At 40.7% G+C, this 23,950-nt stretch overlaps 1 protein-coding gene and 1 pseudogene across 3 annotated transcripts in view; both read left to right on the top strand.

Annotated features, from left to right (window-relative positions):
• The first annotated feature begins 2,184 nt into the window (after positions 1 to 2,184).
• LOC148775453 (uncharacterized) lies at positions 2,185 to 3,460 on the top strand (annotated as a pseudogene). Its single transcript, XR_016039072.1, has 2 exons — positions 2,185 to 2,725; positions 3,052 to 3,460. The product of XR_016039072.1 is annotated as an uncharacterized LOC148775453 (transcript).
• The window catches only part of PLXDC2 (plexin domain containing 2), a 459,161-nt gene continuing 438,447 nt past the window's right edge, over positions 3,237 to 23,950 (top strand). The window contains exon 1 of one of the 2 annotated variants that reach the window (XM_055428176.2): positions 3,237 to 3,825. In XM_055428176.2, coding sequence (XP_055284151.1) covers positions 3,714 to 3,825 — 112 coding nt within the window. In that variant the 5' untranslated portion in view covers positions 3,237 to 3,713. The remainder of the gene's footprint in view (positions 3,826 to 23,950) is intronic. The other variant, XM_055428186.2, reaches the window with a different exon arrangement.

Genomic DNA, 23,950 nt, shown 5'->3' with positions numbered 1-23,950 from the left:
CGCCCAAAGTTCTCTGTTGGTGAGAGTGATTCTCACATACAATTTTAAGGTCTTAAAAGGAGGGTGTTCAGTGAATTTCATATCTTTTGTCATGGACAAGGAACTCAAGTACTGCTCCATGAAGATTGCTGATTCATTTGCTTCTTGAGAGGTTAGTTAAAATTAAGCCAGTGAGTAAAAAACAAACAAAAAAATCCCAGCAATTCAGTTCTTATAACTACAGTAAACAGAAACAAACCTCACTTACTGTAACTCTTCTCTCTCCAGTGAGATGGAAGATGAAACTTTTTCCTTAGAGACATCTTAATTTCTTTCCCTGAAAGTAAAATAGATTATTCTGTGGTGAAATATGTATGGCAAACTTAGATCATTTAGGCCACAAAGTATACTACTTTTAATTAGCAGGATTTTATATGAGTAATGAACTTTCCATTTCACCCTGAACATACCATCCTACATATATCTTAGTTATTTGTCACCTGCTATAATGTAAAAGGAAAAATAATTTTTAACAAATAATCATTTGTTGGCATTTAAGGCAATCTACCAAAGCCTAACTTTATTATGATGGTGCACTTCTTTCTTAGTTCTGAGCACTAAATCATCATGCATGACTGAATTTTGCTTGCCTGCATCTTCTCCCATACTTAAGTATTTTCTGTGTGGGCTGCTCTTCAGAATAAGATTTACTTATTCATAAGATATAAGTAAAATGAAACAGCACCAGTGAGAAAGACAAAACACACAGAAGCCTCTACAGAGTCACTCTGAATTACCACTTGGCTCCCTTTCAATTTTTGGCATCAGATTTCCTCTTAGGGTATATAGCTCTTCCATCAGGAGGGCAAAGCATTGCTGACAACAAACAAAAATAAGCACTGCTAATTTGCACATATAATAATAAAGGAAAAAAAGGAAGAAAATGATACCCAGGAGAGGCAGGGACTTGTTTCTTCTTTGAAAAGCACGAAACACCCATTTTTTTTCTACTGTGAAAGGGGACGGAAACACTCCAGACTAAGGAAGAGATGCTCTTGAAATGCTTGAAATGCTCCTGCTGGGTCCCCATGATTTTGCGTATAAATGGGACATGGAGCTGCACTGAATGTTTTATTTCTTCAGGGATTCATGAAGTAGTAAGGTCACCAGGGATACAGAGGAAAAAAAAAATCAATGTTAATTAAATGACAATCAGATTTTGATAGGAAGATTACTTTTTTCAACTTAATGTTAAATAGATAAGTATCTCAGGTACTCAGCTTTGGGTGTAAGGTTACCCAGAACTTAAAAACGCTTGGCTGGGCAGAAGTGAACCAGGTTTTGTAAATAAGGTGAGGAGGGACAATCAACTGGTTGATTGATCAACTCAGGAGAGAGCAAAGAGCATAAAAAAAGTGTGTGGGCATAACATTTTCAAAATAGATAGCAAGTTGAGTATGGGATTGAGGACAACACGGTACACTTTTTGTTTCTCTTCTGCTCACCAGCCAAATAACCATGAGAGAGGCATTCTTTGGGCATCAAATTGGAAGAGTAGTTTAATTATCTGGCTCCACTTCCAGTGGGTATTGAGACAAAATTAAGGTGGTTATGGATGGCACCCATCAATTTTTCAGAGCATGGAAAAGACTGGACAAGAATAGACTAACAGGACCGTTTGCACTTAGAATACTGAAGCTACTTCTCCATTTGATTTAGGACACCTCTCCTCTTCCCTTTCTTCTTTTTAAGAAGCGTAAAGTCATGTACTTGGTGCTAGGCACTGTTGTCACCTCTTTAATTATTCCGTGTTAACGCATTTAACCCAATACAACAACCTTATAAGGATATAACTACAATTCTAGCCATTTGACGGATGGGGAACTGAGACACTAAGAAAAACAAAGCCATTTAGCTAATCAGTAGGGGAGGTGGGGTCCTAACCCAGTCTGATTCTAGAATTTTAACCAATGTGCTGCTTCCGTTTCTTTCTTTGTAAATCTTTACCCTCATTAAAATAAAGTTAACTATTCAAAACAAGACGTAAACTATTAAGAGGGCTGGAAAGGGTTAACGCTGAAGCACTTCCGCGAGCTGAAAAAAACAAAAACAAACGAGCCAGCGAAAGCCAGTTAAAGCCCCCGTAGGAAATTCTGTGGGCCTCCTGTTTCTTTAAACTCTCGCTTTCGCTCCCGCTGACACTTTATAACAAAGCCGCCGCGGCGGGTCCGAGCCGCCGCGCGCTCCCTTCCTCCACCGGCCCCGCGGGTCTGGGGTCCGAAAGGGCTTCGCTGGGTCAGTAACCGAATCGGCTTAGCTTTGCTTTCTCCGCACCCCCCACCTCCGCCGCACACGCCCTCCCAGGAATGGCGAGCTGCAATTAACCCTTTAGCGCCCAGGAAGACCCCGTCGGCGGCGAGGGGCCCCGGGGTCGGCTGCTGGGCCGCAGAAGCCCCGCAGACGGGCGCGAGGGCCGCCCAGGGCCAGGTGGGTGCGGGCGCTGCTGGCCCGCGGCCGGAGGGGGCGAGCCGAGCGCTGGGATGGCGCCCGAGCGGCGCCGAGGTGCAGTCCAGCACTCCCCTCCTGGTTCGCCTTTCTCGCCTCCTCTCCCGGAGCTCCTGGCCGCCGAGCTGCCGGGGGCACGCCGGGCTGGAGTTGCCCTCTCACTCCCCCTTGCTTTCCTCCCCGGGTTTAATCTCTCGGCGACTCCTCTGCCAGCCCCGAGGAAAGTGCAGCCATTGGACAGGTCGGTGCTAGCTGCCGGTTTCGGGAGGAAGGTGGGAGACGCCGGGAGGAGCGAGGGGGAGGGAAGGGGGAGGCGGGAGGAGGGTGCAGCGGCCGATCTGGCAAATTGCGAGCCGCCTTCCCTCCCCAAAGTGTGGAGCAGGAGCGCGGGGGAGCGCGGCGGCGGCGGCGGCGCCTCCTCCGCCACCAAACTCCGGGGCTCGGGGCCACCTCCTCCTTCGCCAGGAGGAACCCTATCCCAATAGGTTTCAGCCTGACTTTTTCCTCCCGTTTCTCCCCCACCCCCACCCCCCTTTCCCAATACATTTTTCTGCCTTCGGACCTCAGACTGCTGCAGCCTGAGCCTTCCCAAGGCTCAGTTCTTAGGGGCTTCTCATCCCTCCGGCTGCGGGCGAGGACGCGCGCCCTGCGTCGGGCGAAGAAAAGAAGAAAAACTTGTCGGAGGGCTTTCGCCAGCCCACTGTTAACCCCCTTCCCGCAAACCTAAGCCTCCTTAGGGGGGGCCATCCCAAGACTGGGGAAAGTTCCTTGCGAGCCGACAGCCTTCTTGGATTTGGAGGAGGCACCCGCGCTGGCTGTGGAATTAGATCTGTTTTGAACCCAGTGGAGCGCATCGCTGGGGCTCGGAAGTCACCGTCTGCGGGCACCGGGGTGGCCTGTGCGGAACAGAGAGTTTGCCAACCCCAGCTGCAAGTGGCCTCTCGTCTCCGCAGTTGTTGTTCTGTGTCTGGGGTGAGGACTGCGAGTGTTGTGGCAAGTTGTGAAGGGAGACCTGGAGGTCCAGAGAGGACTGCGCTTCCCTCGCACTCCCTTCTTCCTCGTCCCGGTTCCTGGGTGTGCAATCCCAGAGAAATTTACAAAGGCCTCTGCGTCCCTCCGAGACCGGTCCGCAGCATTCAGCCCCGTTGTCCCCATTCCCACCGGGAGCCCCGGAGCAGCACAGGGCGCCGGGGAAGGACTGGCTGGGAACGGGAGATCGCGGCGGCGGCATGGCGAGGTTCCGGAGGGCCGACCTGGCTGCTGCAGGAGTTGTGTTACTTTGCCACTTTTTAATGGACCGGCTTCAGTTCGCTGAAGGGAAGCCTGGAAATCAAGTCAATGGTAAGATGCACTTTCGCTTGTTGCTTTCCTGTCCAGTCGAAGACCTCTCTGGTACCCAGTTCTCCACCCACCCCCACCCCATCTATCAGCCCTTGGTAAAGTTATTGTAATTGCATTTCAAGTAAACTTGGACTTCTCAGATGAGCAGAAGGTTGGCTGGATGAGTAGGGTGGTAGGGACTGAGGGTTTTTCTTAAGGATTTACCACTTGCTTCACCTGAGCAGTAAGCAGGGGATGGTACTGTCTTCTCCCGAGGCGTCCTGAAAGGGCTCGGGTGTTAGAGCAAACCTTCCCGCGGATACCTCCCCAGGACCTGGCATCCAGGTCCGCGTCCTCCCGGGCTCCTCCTCCTTCCCTCCTGTCGAGATAAACTAAGAGGGTGCATTGTGGCGAATGTGGTGGCAGCCGGGGATTGCAGCGCTCCCCTCTGCTGGAGAAAATTCCCTGTGGCCGCACCTTCCTCCTGCAGGCGGTCCCAACCTCTGCTCGCTCTTGCAGTCTGGGGCTGAGCCCGCGCTGGAAGTGGGGCGGGCTGGGTGCGGCGGGACACCGGGGAGGAGAGGAGGTGGCAGAGGTGGGGTGGACGCGCCTCTGGAGACCAACCACCCGCCCCATTGTCCGGCTTCGCGGACAGGCCTGAACGTGCAGGGGTTCCTGCGAATGGCCTGGCACTGCCCCCGCGCGGAGCCCGGGAGCCCCGCACAGCCCAGGGGCGGTGCCCCCTGCTCAGGCGGCTGCGCCAGCCAGGTGCGCGTCCAAACCAGGACCGCGCCCCCGGGGTCGAGCGCTGAGCGGGCGATGTAGCCCTGGGCCGGGGGCCCGCCGGCTTCTCCCGGCCAGGTTCTGCGGAGTGGAAGGTCCCGCTGCCTTCAGGGACCCTGTCCTCCGCGAACCGAGTATCTGCTCCCCATTTCGCCCCGCCCCCGACCCCCCGAAGAAATGCATAGATTTTGAGAGGAGGTGAATGAGGAAAAAACACTTGAGAAATACACGCTAGCTGGTTAGGATAATCAAGGTTTTGTTTTGTTGTTTTAATTCCGAGGAGGGGAAATAATAAGTGATTCCTCGGAAAGTATTCTGGCGTCCACAAATGTCAAACTTGCAAGTCGCAGAGGGAAGGCTAAGGAGAGCACCTGGGGATTCCAGGTGAGGTGAATCTAGAAGGAAGTCCTTAAATGAAATTTTACCAACCTGAGACAGCCCGAAACTCTGTGTCTGCTCCTGCTGAAAATATTATAGAAAAAACCGATTCTGACTGTGCTCCGGTTTATCATCTGAGGGGTGTGTGTTGGGGATGGGAGTGGGCAACAAGATACCACTTTTAAAGCTGTGAATAAAACGCAAATTTCCTGGATGTCGGTTTGTTCTGCATAGAAGGACATAGGTTGTTCTTGACAAGGTGTTGTTTATATCAATACATCATACCTTCTGTTTATTTCTCTGATATATTTCATTGGTAAAAAAAAATAATAAAACTGTTACTCGTCTGGAAAGCAGCATATTTATTTTAAAAAGGGCAACAGTAATTTTCATGGGCATATTCATGAAATAAATAAATGCTTAAAGAAAGCAATTTATTATATCCCAAAGGAGATTAGAGAGGTGTGTGTGCCAGAATGCATCCTAAGTTGTTTATTTGATAACTTCTTTGACACTGAAACTAAATAATGCATTTACAGTAAAAAAAAAAAAAAAAGTCAACAAATGTTTATTTTTTCCTGAATCTTTTTCGTTAATGTTACTAAGGAAAGAATAATATGTATATGTAAGTTTACTAAGTTCTCAAATTGAGGGTAAAATCCACTCCACTCTAAAATTGGTCATATAATTAAAAGCTTTTGCTTTGGGTATTATAAAATACATATATTGCTCAACATAAACCTGCAGGTGTTGTAAACCAATATTTCTGATGGAAAACTACTCTAGAAGCCCATATAGGCTTGAGTAAAAAGGAATAGTTTAAAGGCAGTTTTTCAAAAGATATATTACAAACTGAAGTAGCTTCTTTCCCAGATATCAATCTCCATTACTTTCATGAAATCATCTTGGAATTAAATAGTTAGCATACTGTAAAATATAAAGTATAGCAATAAAGTGGAAGAAAAACTATAGTTTCCTTTGTAAAATAGACTAGCTAAAAGTTCAAAACACGAAATTTTTAAAAAGTCCAACAGTCCTGGAATTTGGCATGTACCAATCAGGATTTTTATTACAGACATTTTGACACAGGGGGGAGAAACCTGATTTCATAACAGGAACATTTTTAGTATGCATTACTTTAGAAATGCTGCAGTTGACTTTGTTGCCACCAGAGGGCAAAGAAACTGCTAATTTCCTTCCCATTCTTTCCCAAACCTTGGATTAATGATCCTCAGTATTTTGTTTTTCCTATGTGCAGTATTTGTTGATAGTTCAACTTGACATTTAAAAATGAATGGCGACTTAAAATAATGAGTTTATTTTATTTCCCATTTTCATTGAAATTAAATATTCATTTAACATTTATATAGTACTTTCTACATGTAGACTTACGCTTTGAATACATTCTTGTGGTGTAATAAGTAGTGAAAACCCCAAATGCTCTCTTCTTCATCACTGTTGTCAATTATTACCAAATTATTGTGGAATTCCCAAGAATATATTTGAAAAAAATCTGTCTACGATTAAAAGTTTGTTATTGTATAGTGAACTTTTATAAAGATTGAATGTGTTGTATTGATACTTACATCTGAAAAGTATTTGCTCATACTAAATAGTACACCTCAACCAATATTTAGAGAAAAATAAGCTTAGAATAATGTTAAATTTTCTAAGTCTCAAATCATTTCCGTATTGTTATACATTCATCTTTATATCCTGAACTGATTGTAAAAGTTTAGTAACAATGTCAAAGGAGATAGATGCATTAATCTTAAAGCATTCAAAAGTTTAAATCAGGAAAAAAGGTCTAAAAATATGTAGTTATATTGTGGTCTCATTGTTGCTCTTAAACGTGACTTAATGCAACAAATAAGTTTATTACCACTGTAGAGAAAGCAATGATAATTTAGGGCCCCAAGGAATTTTCACTTTTTAAACTTTCTAATATTGTTGCAGAGACAAGTAGTTTATTTTTATCAGATCATTTACATTTAGTTGTTTCTATAGTTGGATGTTTTTCCATTATTTTCTGCTTTCATTAGAGTTAAAAAACTTAGTTTGAAATACCACTAATTTGTGGAGTTTGCTATGAGAGTATTTCTGTTGAGATGTACTGTCACTATATATATAAACATATCTGGAGCAAAAGATTATGACAGAGGGTTAATTGAAGTGAATATTTTCTATAAAATGGGAGTGTGTTGGATTATTAGAAAATTTAAAAAATACTTTTTAATCAATGACTCTGGATTGCATATAAAACATTTTTTAAAAATATGGAATGTGAGAGTCTTTTTTCTTTAGAGGATAGACTGAAGTTGAAGCCTGAGGCTGGTTAAGTTTGGAATGAGACATAATCTCAAATTTTCAGTTCAGAAGTAAGGTTCGAAATTCATGGATGTTTGCAGAGATTCAGAATCATTACAATTAGGACCATTTATGCATTTCTTAAGTTTGATCTTTAGAAAGAGGTTCTTATCAAGGAGAATGTGCTTGAGTAAAACTTAGGAGTGGAAAATACTAATTCACTCCCCACAGATTTCTTGTCTGTGAGAATCAGATACTTTCATGCAGAGATGTAGATACTGTGGATTCTTTTCAATAGTTTTGGTTTCATTTTTTGCTTCCTAAAATGTATCTTCCCTTGTAGAAACAGTATGTTCATAGAGATGAATGAATTGATCAACCATGATTATGAGATTTAAAATCTTAAGTCAGTTTCCCACTACATGAATCAAAGCCTCTGAATGAAGCCAGTACAGAGGAAAGCAGAGCCACGTGATGGAGAAACTTGAGTCCTGTTGACAATGTTTGTGCCCCTGGATCCAACCATGCCTAAAGCTATTATATCCTCTGGACTTTTCAGTTATATGAGCCAATAACTCCCTTACTTTGCTTAAAAAACAAAAAACAAAACAAAAAAAAACAGGCTCTTCAGCATGGCCATTACCAGTAAGATGGAAATGAATATACAATAGGCCTCAGAGAACAATAGTTTAAAATGAGAGAAGAGAATCCAAAGGTCTGTCATAATGGCCTTAAACCTTCTGTTAATAGAACTTTCAAAACGTTCATCGCACTATTCTGCTACGCTTCTGAGTTCTGACTATATATTCTCTCATGTACTTAATCTAATACCTTAAAGTACAGTGTATACTCACAGTGTGTATATATATACATCTGTATGTATATATGTGTGTGTATACACAATATGTGTATATAGTGGTGGTGCTCTGTTTTCAGTGGAGATGAACACTATTAAATAAGTTTAGTTGTTTTTGAAATTACTTTTGAACTGAATTGTGCTTAGGCCTCATTCCATTAACCGACACTGAAGGTGGCTTTAAAAACAGTCTCCTAAAACTCATTGGATTTCCCAAGTAGTGGAGTGGTGAAGAATCCGCCTGCCAACGAAGGAGACATAGGAGATGCAGGTTTGATCCCTGGTGAGGAAGATCACTTGGAGCAGGAAATGGCAACCCACTCCAGTATTCTTGCCTGGAAAATTCCATGGACAGAGGAGCTTGGCAGACTACAGTCCATGGCGTCACAAAGAGTTGGACACAACTAAGCACAAAGCCCGTATGGTAGCTGTTACTGGGGAAGGTGGTTGGGAGGGTGGGGCAATGCTTTGCACGGTATTTGTTCCTCAAGTGAGAGAGGGAGGGAGGGAGGGAGGGAGGGAAAGAAAGACATTGTGTCTTAACAAGGATATAGTTCTTGTGGACTGGTTTGTTTGTATCTTTTGGACATTATGAATAGTGACCAGAAATGTTACTTTAAAAAAACCAGGTTTTTTGAAAGCTCTGAGCACAATTTGTGGCCCGAGTCCAAAGAGTATATGAACCTTCTGGTGTGCATTTTTTGTACTGGTTTACCTAGGTCTTTATCTGGTCTTTCCCTACTTTCATTTAGCTGTGTCCAGCTTTTCTCGCTTAAAATCTTGTATTAGTTTTAGAGAGGGAAAATAAGTAAATAAAAAGCAATCACCCTAATACATAAGGTTGTATGTTACAAAGTTGCTTTTCTGCTTTCTTTTAATCTAATTTCAGTCCTTTGCCTTTATTCTGAGCATATATTTCATGAAGCTTTGATTATCTCTTTCCAGTATCCCGCTCTGAGAAATCTTTCTTCTTCCCTGAGGTTTACACAGGAGGTCTTCCCTCACTGTCCCCCAGACTATGATTCTGTTCACTTGAGCAAGTTGCTGCAGAATGACAGACTAAGAAGTACAGACAGTAATGTAGTCATGCTTTTTCTAGGACAGTTTTTCCCACTATTTATTGTGTCATGTATTGCCTGGCCAAAAGAATACTATCTGAGGAAAGAAGAGAATACAAAATATTCTACATTGTATTGTAAACAGACTTTGAACTCATTGCATGTTTTTTCTTTGTTTCTATTTTGCCCTCTTTAATTAAAAAGGTGATAAGATATGGATTGATGACACAGATTTGGGTATTTAAATAGAATTAGAGGTCTTGTCAGGAGCCTGTTTGCAATTAGGATAGCCTGTTAAGGATTGTAGATCTGAACACAGGGTCAGAAACTGTGTGACCTTCCTTGAAACACAGACTTGTAATCCCTTCCTCCAGAGGCCATCCAAACACATCTGAGCACTAGTAACTGGCCTTTCCCCTCCAAATTAAAATCAGCTGTCCTCCCTGCTTCAGGCATTACAGGAGACAGTGGTCTGTGATTTTGTCAAGAGAGGGTCAAGAAGGCAGGGATGCAAAATGACTTACATTTTACTTTTCTGGAATCTTATGACTTAGTTTCTCTCTTTCCCCCACCTATTACTTTTCACTCCTTAATTGGAAATTTTCTCTTGAATATGTATTGTTCAAGGTCTGATCCTCTAGGTAAGGGGCTTAGCTGACTGTGGCTGTAGGGCTATAGAGAGCCTGATGGGAATTTTCCCTGTGGATAAACTATGTAAGAATCAGAATGTTTAAAAGTCAAGTTTGTACATACTCCTTGGAGTGTTCAGTGATAGGAGAAGTCTACATAAAGCCAGTAATTTCTCTCTAAGCTTGCTGCTTGGTAAGTACACCCTGGTTTACAGGCTAATGTGTTCTTTGGTCCAGTTGGAATATGGAACATTCAATATGCAGTGATGATTTTGAGACAGTAGTAATATCCGTCTGTGTTTATATGTAAAAGCAGCTCCCAACTTTTTCTCTCTGAAATTGTAATTTGGACATCCTATTAAATATTTATTTCCCTAAACCCTGAAAGGGAAGTAAGCTAGGTGGAATTTATTATTTTACAATGTGAAATTCATAAACAATAATGATGCTCAAGATGTGAAGTAGTCCTGTAGGTGCATTTAAGGTACAGCTCTTTCTGAGTCTGTGTACATATAGTACACACATATTTGTATAATTCTCTCCAAGATGCAACTTAGACAGCAGCTACTACCGACCCAATGAACCTGATTATTCAGTTGGTATATTTTTGTTTGGTTGGTTAAAAGAGCCTATTGACCATACTGCAGATGTAGCAGTATCTGACTTCTTTTGCTTGCACCCTCCCCTTTTCCATCTGTTATCCATTTCCTTCAATACATTCAAAAGGGTCTATGAAGAAATTATATCAATGTAATCTACATTGCAAAATAGTCCTGAAAAAGTGCACAGGAATTAATTTTTGCTATACTAACTCATATTTTCAATGCTTATGGGTTCCTGATATTTAAAGGAATCCTGTCCTGAACTTTTGATTTTAAAAAAAACAAAACTCCATTATTTTTTTAGACCATAGTTTTATGTTTAAAATTAGTTATAGGGCACTAATATGGATACTTCTTTCAAATATTATATCATCTGATGTTAGCTGTCTTATTTATTTACTTCAATTGAAGTACTGATATTCAGTTCAGTTCAGTCGCTCAGTCGTGTCCGACTCTTTGCGACCCCATGAATCACAGCACGCCAGGCCTCCCTGTCCATCACCAACTCCTGGAGTTCACTCAAACTCATGTGCATCGAGTCGGTGATGCCATCCAGCCATCTCATTCTCTGTCGTCCGCTTCTCCTGCTGCCCCCAATCCCTCCCAGCATCAGAGTCTTTTCCAGTGAGTCAGCTCCTCGCATGAGGTGGCCAAAGTATTGGAGTTTCAGCTTTAGCATCAGTCCTCCCAATGATTGATATTAGCTAGTTTAATTGTGACTTTTTAGTATTTATATATTTCCTGGGAATATACACCTATAATTACTTTTTCCTTTTAAGGGTAAGGGTAACTGTAAGGGCAACTTAGCCCTTTTAGTAGACAGTCAACTTGTTTTTAACTTTATATCACTAATTTCTAATTTACATATTTCAAATATTTTCATTTCAATTATTTACAATTTTCTGTATTCCAAGAAACAAAAATTGAACTAAAAGGCATATTGCTATGTATTTGCATGTTTGGTTCTTGTTTGTTTGCAGTAGGAATAGAGTCATTGAGTTTATTGTATGCAACAAAAGTTTAAAGGATATTTTAACACCTATTTGAAAACTCTGGATGGCCTATAAAAGTAAAGTTGACTTGTAAGGTTTAAATAAAGCCATTTCACATTTTAGTTTGAAAATGTTCTTGCTACATTATAAAGGTATTGCTCATATGTTGATATAACATCATAGGGTATTGTATATCTTGCATAGTATATATTTTTACCCGTTTGGATTTATAATTTGAATTTTTAAATTTTATGCAGTTTTCTAAATGCTTATTTATTTTATTCAACTTAAATGGATTTTATGAAAGCTTTAGATTAATGTGAAATATATGTAATAATATTTCCTATATCAAAACACTATAGTGACATTTATAAATATGGCAAGAATTCTAAAATTTTTACATGTTATGAAACAATTTTGATTGAGGCTGAATTTTGTATATATGTATCACATGTAATTGTGTTGGTCCTAACTTTCCCAGTTGATTTATCCCTCAACCAATTTATATAGTCTTCCAGTTATTTTTTTTATAAGGGCTGTATCCAATCTTCCATCAACAAAAAATCAGTACTTTTCTTAAAATGGAACAGTAGCATGGTATATTTTATTTCCGTTTAATTGAGATGCAATTGATATATAACACAGTGTAGGTTTAAGGTGCATGTGCGTACTGAGTCATGTCCGACTGTGCGACTCCATGGACTCTTGCCCACCAGGCTCCTCTCTCCATGGGATTTCCCAGGCACGAATACCAGAGTGAATTGCCATTTCCTTCTCCAGCGAATCTTCCTGACCCAGGTATAGAACCCAGGTTTAAGGTACACAGCAAATGATTTGACGTCCAAACATCATGAAATGATTACCACAATAAGTTGAATGAACATCTGTCATCTCATATAGATACAAAATAAAAGACAAAAAAATTTTGCCTTGTGATGAGAATTCGAGATTTACTCTCTAGGAGCTTTGATATATAATGTATATTAATTACATTTATCATATTGTGTATTACATTCCTAGTACTTATAACTGGAAATTTGTACCTTTTAACTGCCTTTGTCACCATTCAAAGATGTTATGTTATCAGTTCAGTTCAGTTGCTCAGTTGTCTCCGACTCTTTGCGACCTCATGGACAGCAGCACGCCAGGCCTCCCTGTCCATCACCAACTCCTGGAGTTTACTCAAACTCATGTCCATTGACTCGGTGATGCCATCCAACCATCTCATCCTCTGTCGTCCCCTTCTCCTCCTGCCCTCAATCTTTCCCAGCGTCAGGGTCTTTTCAAATGAGTCAGCTCTTCTCATCGGGTGGCCAAAGTATTGGAGCTTCAGCTTCAATATCAGTCCTTCCAATGAACACCCAGGACTGATCTCCTTTAGGATGGACTGGTTGGATCTCCTTGCAGTCCAAGGGACTCTCAAGAGTCTTCTCCAGCACCACAGTTCAAAAGCATCAATTCTTTGGTGCTTAGCTTTCTTTAGAGTCCAACTCTCACATCCATACATGACTACTGGAAAAACCATAGCTTTGATTATAGACAGACCTTTGTTGGCAAAGTAATGTCTCTGCTTCTTAATATACTATCTAGGTTTGTCATAACTTTCCTTCTAAGGAGCAAGCGTCTTTTAATTTCATGGCTGCAATCACCATCTGCAGTGATTTTGGAGCCCCCAAAAATAAAGTCAGTCACTGTTTCCGCTGTTTTCCCGTCTGTTTCCCATGAAGTAATGGGACCAGATGCCATGATCTTAGTTTTCTGAATGTTGAGCTTTAAGCCACCTTTTTCACTCTCCTCTTTCACTTTTATCAAGAGGCTCTTTAGTTCTTCACTTTTTTCCATAAGGGTGGTGTCATCTGCATATCTGAGGTTATTGATATTTCTCCCGGCAATCTTGATTCTGGCTTGTGCTTCATCCAGCCCAGCGTTTCTCATGAGGTACTCTGCATATAAGTTAAATAAGCAGGGTGACAATATAAAGCCTTGACATACTCCTTTCCCAATTTGAAACCAGTCTGTTGTTCCATGTCCAGTTCTAACTCTTGCCTCCTGACCTGTATACAGGTTTCTCAAGAGGCAGGTCAGGTGGTCTGGTATTCCCATCTCTTTCAGAATTTTCCACAGTTTATTGTGATCCACACAGTCAAAGGCTTTGGCATAGTCATTAACTGCATTCCCCAAACTGTACAATTCATCCCTGTGACTCATTGTATTAACTGCAAGTTTGTACCTCTTAATTTCCCTGGCCTGTCAGTGCTGTTTTGAACACTGGTACTTTGTATAGCCTTGCATACATCTCTTCATGTTCATATGTAGGACTTCTATTTAGAGGTAGAATTCATGGGTTATTGGGGTTGTGAATGTTCTACCATAAATGGTAAAACCTGGGACAAACCCTGATAGACCTTCCAAAGGTCTGTTCCAAAGATAATGCTTCAAAGATAAAGGTGCATCATACCCTGATGATTATCCCTGTGCAGATACCACAGTCTTAATTACTTGAGCTTTTAACAAGTCTTTGTTTGGTGGGACAAAGCTGTCCTCCTTGTTCTTGATGTTCTGGAGAATCTTGGCTATCCTAAAGGTTTTTTGGACTTCCCAGGTGGCTCAGTGGTAAAAAAATCCACCTGCCAGGAGATGCGGGTTCAATCCCTGGGTCAGGAAGATCCCTTGGAGAAGGAAATGTCAACCCATTCCAGTATTCTTGCCTGAGAAATCCCATGGATAGAGGACCTAGTGGGCTACAGTCTATGCGGTTGCAAAGAGTCAGACACAACTTAGTGACTAAATAACAACAAAGGAAGGCTGTTTGCTTTTTCATATCTATTTTAGAATAAACTTTCAGGTTTCTTTAAAAACTCTATTGAACTTTCGATGGAAATCACTTTATATCCGTGGGTCATTTGGTAAAGATTTCAATTTCAAAACAACTTGGAAACGATGTAATTTATTTTCTATAACAGCTAAACTCCACAACAAGTACCACTGTGCTTCATAACAAATTGTTAATACTGGCTATTTGGCAAGTCACCTTTTTTTAGTTGAAACAATGTCCTTAGATTGAGTGTTAGTGCTGTTTTCCTGATCACGTCATGATACTAAACTTACATCTAATTGTTTCTTGGAAAATAGCAGGGGAAAACCATAGGTTGATTAAAATGAACAATTCAACTATAGAAAAGAATGTTAATTCTTAACTTTAAAGGAGCTACCACAAATGAGAGGTGGCTGCCAGGCAAATAATACTTGGAAATGACATTTTTACAGTGTCATTTTAGTAACCTGTCTCCTGATTAGCATAGCAGTTCCGAGCAAGACTTTAGATTTGCTGCTTTGTAAGCATCAGTTCTGATGAGAATGGTAAAGTCCTCTAGATTTAGGATTCTCCTTAATGCTTGCTCTTTAACTAATATCAATCCCATGGCAGATTTACACTGAAAGAGAGTACACTTTATAAATTGCTTCCATTTAAAGATAGTAAATTTATGATTTTATTTAGACTGTAAGACAATAAATTAAAGGTTTATAATTTGCTTAGTTTGAAAATCCTAATTGCACCTTCTTCTCAGCCCAGTTTATGTCTGGCCATTGCTCTGCACCCTGCCTGCTGATCTGGATATTTTTTAATAGGGAGTAAATGGACAAGCTGGGCAGGCTGTTTTATTTCTTTGTTATTTAGCCTTCATTATCTTTTTAACATCTGTTGTTCATTTCAGATATTTTTAAAAACAAGCATGATTCAACATCATTTGCGGATGATAGTCTCATTGTCTACACATTGCAAAACAGCTTTACACAGGAAGCCAGATTTGTGCAATCTTAGTTTTGGTCAAGCTGTTTTTAGAAGAGCGGTTTGTAAAATAGGCACAACCAATGAGACGCTGAATTTTTACAAGCCGAGCACTGATGTTTGACTTGAGACTGCCTTTCCGTATCCCCAGTTCCCTTATCCTAGCTCTGGCAGGCACCATCCTTTCTACCCTTGTTCATTTCAGTAGCGTCCTGCTTTCCCTCCAACATCATCCTGCTGGAATCCTTTCTTCATTCCACAGCTGGAAAGATCTTTCTGAAATGCGAATCTGTGTCACCCTTCTGCTGAAAACGTCTTCCTGTCTTCCTCAGGCTCTCACCCTAGAGGTCAGAGGCCTCGATTACCCGATCCTGGTTTACTTGTCCAGGTTCAAGTTCATCACTTCCTTCCTCCTGCTCTCCCAGGTTTCCCGCACTTTCTTTCCCCGTGAAGCTGCAAATGCCATTCCCTGTCCTTGAAGCATCCTTTCCTTCTCTTCCTGTTTGTCTTTCAGGTCCCAGCTTCATCTTGGTTTTCAGCATCATTGACTCACTCCTCAGTGTTTCCCTGCCAGCTCCAAGACTGAGATGAGTCCCTCCCCAAAGTGTATTCCCCACACCCTCCTGGTGTCACATCATCAGTGGTGTAACAGGCCGTGCCTGCACTTGACTGTGAGCTGCCCAAGGTGAGAGGCTGTCTGTGACTGATCACCACTGCCTCACCAGCTCTAAGTACAGGAAGCCCCATTGAACATTTGTAGAATGGAGGGGTCTTGTTAGTGTTATACTTTGTATGATAGTGCTATTAGTGGGTGCTTAGTCGCTCAGTCGTGCCCAGCTCTTTGCGATCCCATGGACCACAGCACACCAGGCTCCTCTGTCCATGGGGATTCTCCAGGCAAGAATACAGCAGTGGGTTGCCATGCCTTCCTCCTGGGGATCTTCCTAACCCAGGGATCGAACTCATTGTCTCCTGCATTGCAGGCAGATTCTTTACTGTCTGAGCCAATTCATTTGTTTAGATTTATCACTCAGACAAAGGGTTTTGTTTGTAGCTTATTTCTACATATTTCTTTGGGCAGAATTTCTCACTCATAATTTCTTTCACATGACACCTCAGATTTAAATACCCATGATTACAATCTGTAGACAAACCAGGGATTGACATCACAGTAAAGGAATTTGTCATATATGTTTGTGAAGAACTGAGAATTCATTCACAAATGATGGTTTAAGAATGATCAAGTCACTCAGTAAGCTAAGAAGAACAGAGAAAGCGATACTTTAATGATTTCAGTTCAGCTCAGTTCAGTTCAGTCGCTCAGTCGTGTCCGACTCCTCGCGACCCCATGAATCACAGCACGCCAGGCCTCCCTGTCCATCACCAAATTGAGTTGTCTGCTAAAATGTTAAAATTGGTTCATTTGTTTCTCTTGAGAGAATGCCATGGTTAAAAATCATAGATGGATAAACTGAATGAAATGGAAATTAGAGATTGAACCATTAAATCTGCATGAAGAGCTTTCCAGGTATTTCAAAGCTAAAGATGCAAACTGGGAAATGTGCTCTAAGATGATATACTTTTCCATTTTGGAATTGTAGCATGTATATTATCATAAGTGACCAGTCCAGGTTCGACGCATAAATTTTCCTCTGTTCAAAAAAAAAAAAAAAAAGTGAGTGAATTTAGTTCCTGCAAAATGTACAGAGAGTTTGAAGAATGCAAGATTGTCTTTGGGTTGATAGGATTGAGAGTATTTTTAATATAATTATTTGGATTTATTTCTTCTGATTTTTTTTCTATAATGATCATATATTGCTTTTGTAATAAGGTTAAAATAAAGGCTTTAAAATAATAATAATAAAAGATTCAGTTTTGCTAAAAAAAAAAAAAGAAAAAGTAAGATGATATACTTACAAGAGTTCCAGATACAAATTATTGGGCAACTTATTAGACATTTTTTTCAATAAGATCCTAAAGGATTTCTTAATACTCCATACATCTTAGCTTTTGCTAGGCCATCAATCTGTACCCAGAATGGGAGTTACCTCACTGATGTGAGTTAAAGTCTTTTGAAGGTTTTCAGTGTGATTCACTTGCTGAAGTTTTGGTCAAATCCTTCATGTATTTAACAACTTGTATTTGTTATTCTACAAGCACATTTTTTTTCACCGTATTTATTGCTTTTCTAGAAACACTCTCCAAAGTCCTTCTGATATGTCACACTGATTTTACGGAGTGAACATCTGATATGTGTCTGTTACCCCCTTCTTCTTGTAACAGTACCTTCTCATTATTTGGGGATGTTCAGTCTTTTGGAAACAGCATGTCACCACCATTTAGGAAGGTCATCTTGCTAACTCTGTGTTGTTCACTTGGGTCTTTTGTCATTATGTTGTGCTTCCCCAGATAATTCAGCGTATGTCCCGAAGGTGGATACTCATAATAACCTTTCATCTTGGACTTCAGGCCTATTAGTCTTTGCTTAAATGTTACATGCACTGGAAGAGAGAGTCTTTTTATAAAAGTTATTCTGGGGGTTGCTGCATTGGGATAATATACATCTAAAGCCATCTATAGGTAGACTTCCTGATGGGCTTCCTTGGTGGCTCAGATGGTAAAGAATCTGCCTGCAATGCAGGAGATAAGGTTTTGATGGCTGGGTCAGGAAGATCCTTTGGAGAAGGTAAAGGCTACCGACTCCAATATTCTTGTCGAGAGAATTTCGTGGGCAGAGGAGACTGGTGGGCTATGGCAAAGAGTTGGACACGACTGATCCCTCTGACTTTTAGACTTCCTAATAGCATAAGTCAGGAAATTTCAGTTTTTACTTGAGATGTATTGCTTGCCTCTGAGTCTTAGTAAATACATCGAAGTTTTCAGTTATATTGTTATTTGAATAATTACTTGATTGAGGACTATTTCTCCCACTAGACTGTAAACTCCATGAGAATAGGAACCACATTTGTTTTCTGTTTGTTTGTTTGGTTTTTTTTAGCATGTTTCATAGTGTTTGGAATATAGAAAGTACTCTATAAATATTTGTTAAATGGAAGTTTTGAATAAGTTCATTTGGGAAGTATTCTCTCAGTGACTGGTAAAATAATTCAGTGCTCAGACATCAGGTGAGATTCATCAGATGAATCCAAAGTTGCAACTGCAATAGATTTCTCCCTGTTGGTTTTCTTAAGTAATTATTTGTCCCTTTCCCATTCTACAAATTAAATTCTCTTACCTGAGTTTTATTTTTCTAATCTTTCTTCACATTTAATTTGGTGTTTTCCTTTTACTTCCCCTGTAGTTCCTATTATTTTATTTTTCTTATGGGTCTAGATATATATTCCAGGCAGTAGAAAGAAGATCTTAACTCTTCAATGGATGATACATCATAGCTTTTCTTAGGCCATTAATCTGTACCCAGGATTAAGAGGCAAACAAACATCAAGCAGAAAATAGTTGATCCATAGCCAGTGCTTTTTCATTTTATTTGCTTAATTCTTTTTTTATTGAGATTTTTCCAGACCATTAAAAAAATCTAAAAAGAAAACAAAAATAGTAAGATTACATGCTAACATAGCACCCAACACATAGTAACTTCTCAATTTAAACTTGGTTGACTTATGTATTAAATAAAGACCCATAAAAGCCTGTTTCAGTTCTAATTTTAAAATGCATTGACTCATTCCTCTATCTATTCACTCATTCAATAAGTAATCATTTAAAAAAAAAAGAAATGAAGGAATAAATCAATGCCTTTTTAAAAAGTGAAATAGGCTCTTGTAGGTTAATTGGAATCCTAGCCATTCTATCTCACATACGTAAGTAACTTATATGTAAGTTGAGGTCTGCCATATGCTACACATTTATGTGTGATGAGTGCTTAAAATAGATGACATTTTCATGGTATGATTGAAATCCGCTTAAAAGTTCTGTTCACCCAGTTTTCATATATTAGTTCAGCTGTTCCTCCAATGGGATAATTTTAGTTGTGTCAGGTGAGTGTGTTCCCCTCGGTTCTGTCTCATCACAACAAAGATTTGGAGTGACGGACATTAAAGCCCTCGGCGTGTCACAGCTCTTGGGTCTTGGACAGACTGTGCTATAGCTCTCAGGTCTTGAACAGACCGTGTTATAGCTCTCAGACAAATCAGTGTTACAACTCCGTGTTATAGATCAATTTTATTTAGATAATAGCAGGAAAATCCATCCTCCAGGTGTGAGGGCATGTCGACCCAAAGACGCGAAGAGAAGAGCACCCCAGCGTGGGAGAGAGACCCCCAGCCATTTGGCTCCTCTTTTTATATGTGTTTTCACCCCCTGGGCTTGCCCTATGTAAATTGGGCTAGCCAGGAGTGCTGTTTGTTCTACCCGAGGTCCTCACTCCAGTCCTTGGACCTTCATTTGTTCTATTTTTGCAGGCTTTTCTCTTCCTTGTCTTTTAGCCAACGCCATTCTGGACTCCTGTTTCCTATTCTGACTACCTAACAGTTGGAAGATGTGTTTGTTCAATCAATTTAATTTCATTTTTTATTGTCTTGGATAAATAAAAACTAGTTTCTATTAAGGAATGTGATCCACAGGGAAACACAAGCACAGGCATAGCATGAATCTCATAGAAGGACCACATTCAGGGTTTGGCAGGGGTGGGGTTGGGAGAAGGCCTTTTGGGAAGAGTGCATTTGATTGCTTCATGGTTGTTAAAGGAAGCTTCTGATGCCAGACAGCCTTGGCTCACAATTTACCAGTTGAGTGACCATGAGCAAAAATGTTAACTCCTGGAGCCTCCATTTCTTCATCTGTAATGTGGGAACAAAATTACTTATCTGCACTGAACATTTCTGTTCTCTGCAGGTTTGGTGAGGTTGCCATAGAAATATTAATATAAGGAAGTGTGGAAGTTGTAAGTGAAGGGAAAAACTAAACAAGAGGGAAAAAGTAGGGCAGAACCAAGGAAGGAGTGCTCCACAGAATGGTGAGCCAACTGAAAAGGCTTTCAGTAATAATTTAAGATATTAACTACCGTGGTATCCATGTTTCAGACTGTCTGAGATTAAACCATCATCTTTGGGGTAGTAATAATCACAGCAGTGGTACTGTTGCAGGTGTAGGAAGAATTAAGTCCAGTGAGTGCTTTTGATGGCCACGTGAGCATCAAATGCCATGCAGAGGCCCTGCCAACAGGATCCGACTTGCATGACAAGGTCTCAGAATCAAAGCAGCACTCATTTTCAGAATCCTCACCCTCACTCAGCCATAGCCTAGGGCCAGCTTTGGATTTGAAGAACATTATTCCAATAAAACGAACATTAAAAGAACACTCAAATAATTTATTTTTAACAGACTCATGTTGTGTAAAATGAGATGAAGCTCCCAGAAACAGTTTTCTTTTTTTTGGCCCGAGCTGAGGACACGAAATAAAATTCTGCTGCGTCATCTACTTTGAAGGAAGAAAAAAATTCTTTGACCTTATTATTAATAACATACTTGCTTCTGGGGTAAATAAACTGCCGTATAAGATTACACAACTCCCTTGGGTGATCAGGTAACTGTGTTGGATTTTATTGTGATGTTCTGTGTATAAAGAGATCCAAAATGCTATGTGTGTCTTAGTGAATTTATCAAAAAAGGTAAGCAGTATATGTGTAAGAGCCTGACAGCTATCCTGAGATTTCACCAGTGAATGGAAGATGAGAAATGTCAAAATAAGAAATGAATAAAGAACCTTTAAACATCCAGAGTTCCCTGAGCAGTTCCTATTTAGCACTTTTTCTGCAGAACTACAGAAGGCCTTCAGTGCTTTAGTTAGACCAGCCCTTCGTACATGCGCAGAAGAGGTAAACACACTCGTGTTTGCTATTTGAGAGCCATGGAAAAACTCCTTCCAACTTCTGTCACCTACACTACTGTGTCTGTGGCTGCTAACTTTAGAGTGGTGTTTTGGGTTGAGGTAATGTGTTGTGGAAAATGTCAGTATTAAAAGGAGAAGCAATGGCCATCCACGGCCTTTCTGTTTGAAACCTTGCAAAACAGGTATGGTAAAGAGATAGCATCCAGGTTCAAACAGACTGGGCAGGCAGGCCCCCGGTTAGACCAAGAACAGGAAGAAGTCACTCAGAGCATGTGTGGGCATGTGCATGCCGATGTGAAGTATGTGTGTGTGTGTGTGTGTGTGTGTGAAGGTGTGTGGAACAGGAATAGGAATGCCAGAGTTGGATAGAGAATTGCTACAGAGAGCTGGGTGGGCTTGGAGGACAAACCCATATACGATGTCTCCGTGTGTGTCACTGTAGGGTATAGTGCCTAGGGTCCCATTTTAATATACGACTACTATTATATTGTTTGCTCATATAATCAAAAGTAATAACAACATCTCAGTGTATCCAAATTATCCAATTGAATTGGCCCATTAACTGGAAGAAATTGGCTTAATTATATGATGATCAGTATGAACAGGAATTGTTCCATCGCTCTCACATAGCCACATAAATGTGTCTTACATTATCAATTACATTGAAATTAATAGGCCATTAAGTTGGTGTTGATGGTTTATTTCTCAGAATTATTTATTCACTCAACAAACATTTGTTAGCTGTAGTCTAGGTGCCAAGTATTGTGTTCGAAAGAGAGAAAAAATACAGTCCCTGCCAAGTAGAGGTTACAGGGCAGTATTAGAAACAGGATGATAAAGAGATAATTCTAAGAAAATGGGTGAGAGGAGGAGAGGGGACCCCGTGATTTTCTGATCATGCACTGTGGATTAGAAAAAAAGGACCTCAGGATTTAGGTTAAAGGGTCAAGGGAGACTTCCTTGAGGAGCTATTTCAGTCTTGATTTGAAGCAAGAGTAAGATTTAGGAGTGTGGAGAAGATGGAAATAGGTTCCCAACACAGAGAATAGCCTGGAGGCAGGAAGCAGCAGGCTCTTTGGCAACTGCCATGACCTGTGGGGAGAGACAGTTGAAAAACCAAGAAAGGTGTTGAATTCTTGCCTGCAGGTGACAGCTGGCCACTGACAGATTTTTGTCAGCTGAGAGATAAACTCTCAGAAAACTAGTATTGGTATGGAAGGGGCAGACCTGGAGACAGACCAGATTTAGAAATGACTGGATTAATAAGGATGAAAGGTGACGAAGACTTCCAATAACAGGAGAACATCTAAGCCAGTTCCCAGATTCTCCAGGTGCTTTAGGGAAGGGACAGATGAGTTCAGCGTTAGACATGCGGAGTATTGAGTGGTTAAGGGGCATTCCTGGGGAGATAGATGCCAGCTCTACCAGGTGGTGATCTTGGATGAGATTGAGATGTTGAATCGTTAGTGTGTAAGTGATAGTGAAAACCAGCAAAGAAGCATGAAAAGACAGAGAAGAGCAGAGGGTCAAGGTCAGAGTCCGCGACAAGGGGTTTGGGAAGGATGTATGGAGGAGGGTGCTCAGGAGGGAGATTGAGGAGCAATTACCTGACGAGGGAGGCCAACCTGCCTGAGGAAAGGCAGGTCGTTAGAACTGGCAAGGAGTGGCATCTGGGACCTCAGTTCGAATTTAGCTTGGGTGGATGAATGGGAGCCCACTTTTGCCAGATTTCATGAGTGATGAAAGTAAGAGAAGTTAGTGATCTGGATGGAACTACAATCTTTAGAGAAAATAAAAGGATGTCTGGGAAAGAACTGAAGGGGAGGAAGTACTTAGTATCAAGAGAGGGTTTTGCCAGGCTGGGAAATTTGAACCTGTTTACAGGGCTTACCAGGTGACTTAGTGGTAAAGAATCTGCCTGCTAAGGCAGGAGCTGCAGGAGGTGTGGGTTTGATCCCTGGGTCGGGAAGATCCCCTCGAGGAGGAAATGACAACCCACTCTAGTATTCTTGCTTGGAAAATCCCACGGACAGAGGAGCCTGGTGGACTACAGCCCACAGGGTCACAAAGAGTTAGACACCGCTGAACATACACATACACGTAGGTATGGGGGAGCAGCCAATAGATAGCTGGGCAGATTGAGAATACAAATATAATAAACTATATATAAATGTAATATTCCATAAATATAATAAACTCTGTTGTCTCTGGAAGAATGATCACAGCTCTCCCAAAATGCAGCTTTACTCATGGAATTCTTTATTATGTTACATGTAAGAAAATTGCTGGGACATCTAATAAAAATTTAATTAAGGCTGGATGATATCACATTTGTGGAACCTGAAGTCATCATATCCATGAAACCTTAGAAATAAAGTTTGTTGGAAAGGGAATTTCACCTTAAGAAGGAGCAACAAGAAAAACGAATGTTTCATTTATCAGTTTAGCCTGGGCTGCAGGATGTTTGTAACATGATAAATAAAGTACATTAGAGAAAAGGGCATTTAAAATATGACTTGTTTAGTTTTCATGCATTTTTTTTTTAAGCCAGCATCACACCCTGAAGGAAATGGGAGTAATGACTTCATTGTTCTTTTATCAATAGGGACCAGTATTAAAATAATAAACTATGAAAAGGGAGTTGTTTTTCCTGCTGTAGTTCATTTTTTATGGCTGTTTATGGATGAATATTTATGGTGATTATAATAGTGCCCAGCACATAGTGCATACTCAGGAAATAATTGTGAACTATGAGTTTTCTCACCTTTATTTGTATATAAGCAATCAAGGAAATGAGACCAAAATACTTTTTCATAAAAACTTTGGATCTCTCTCCTAGGAAACAGTAAACTCTTATAAAAAGAGGTGTTTATTTTCTTCCAATATTGCCTTCAAGGTGAGTT

The sequence above is a fragment of the Moschus berezovskii genome, chromosome 15 (genome assembly GCF_049115385.1).
Source record: "Moschus berezovskii isolate FMDL1 chromosome 15, NW_MosBer_1.0, whole genome shotgun sequence".
In the NCBI taxonomy this organism is placed as follows: domain Eukaryota; kingdom Metazoa; phylum Chordata; class Mammalia; order Artiodactyla; family Moschidae; genus Moschus; species Moschus berezovskii.
This window is presented reverse-complemented; position numbering and strand designations above follow the sequence as displayed.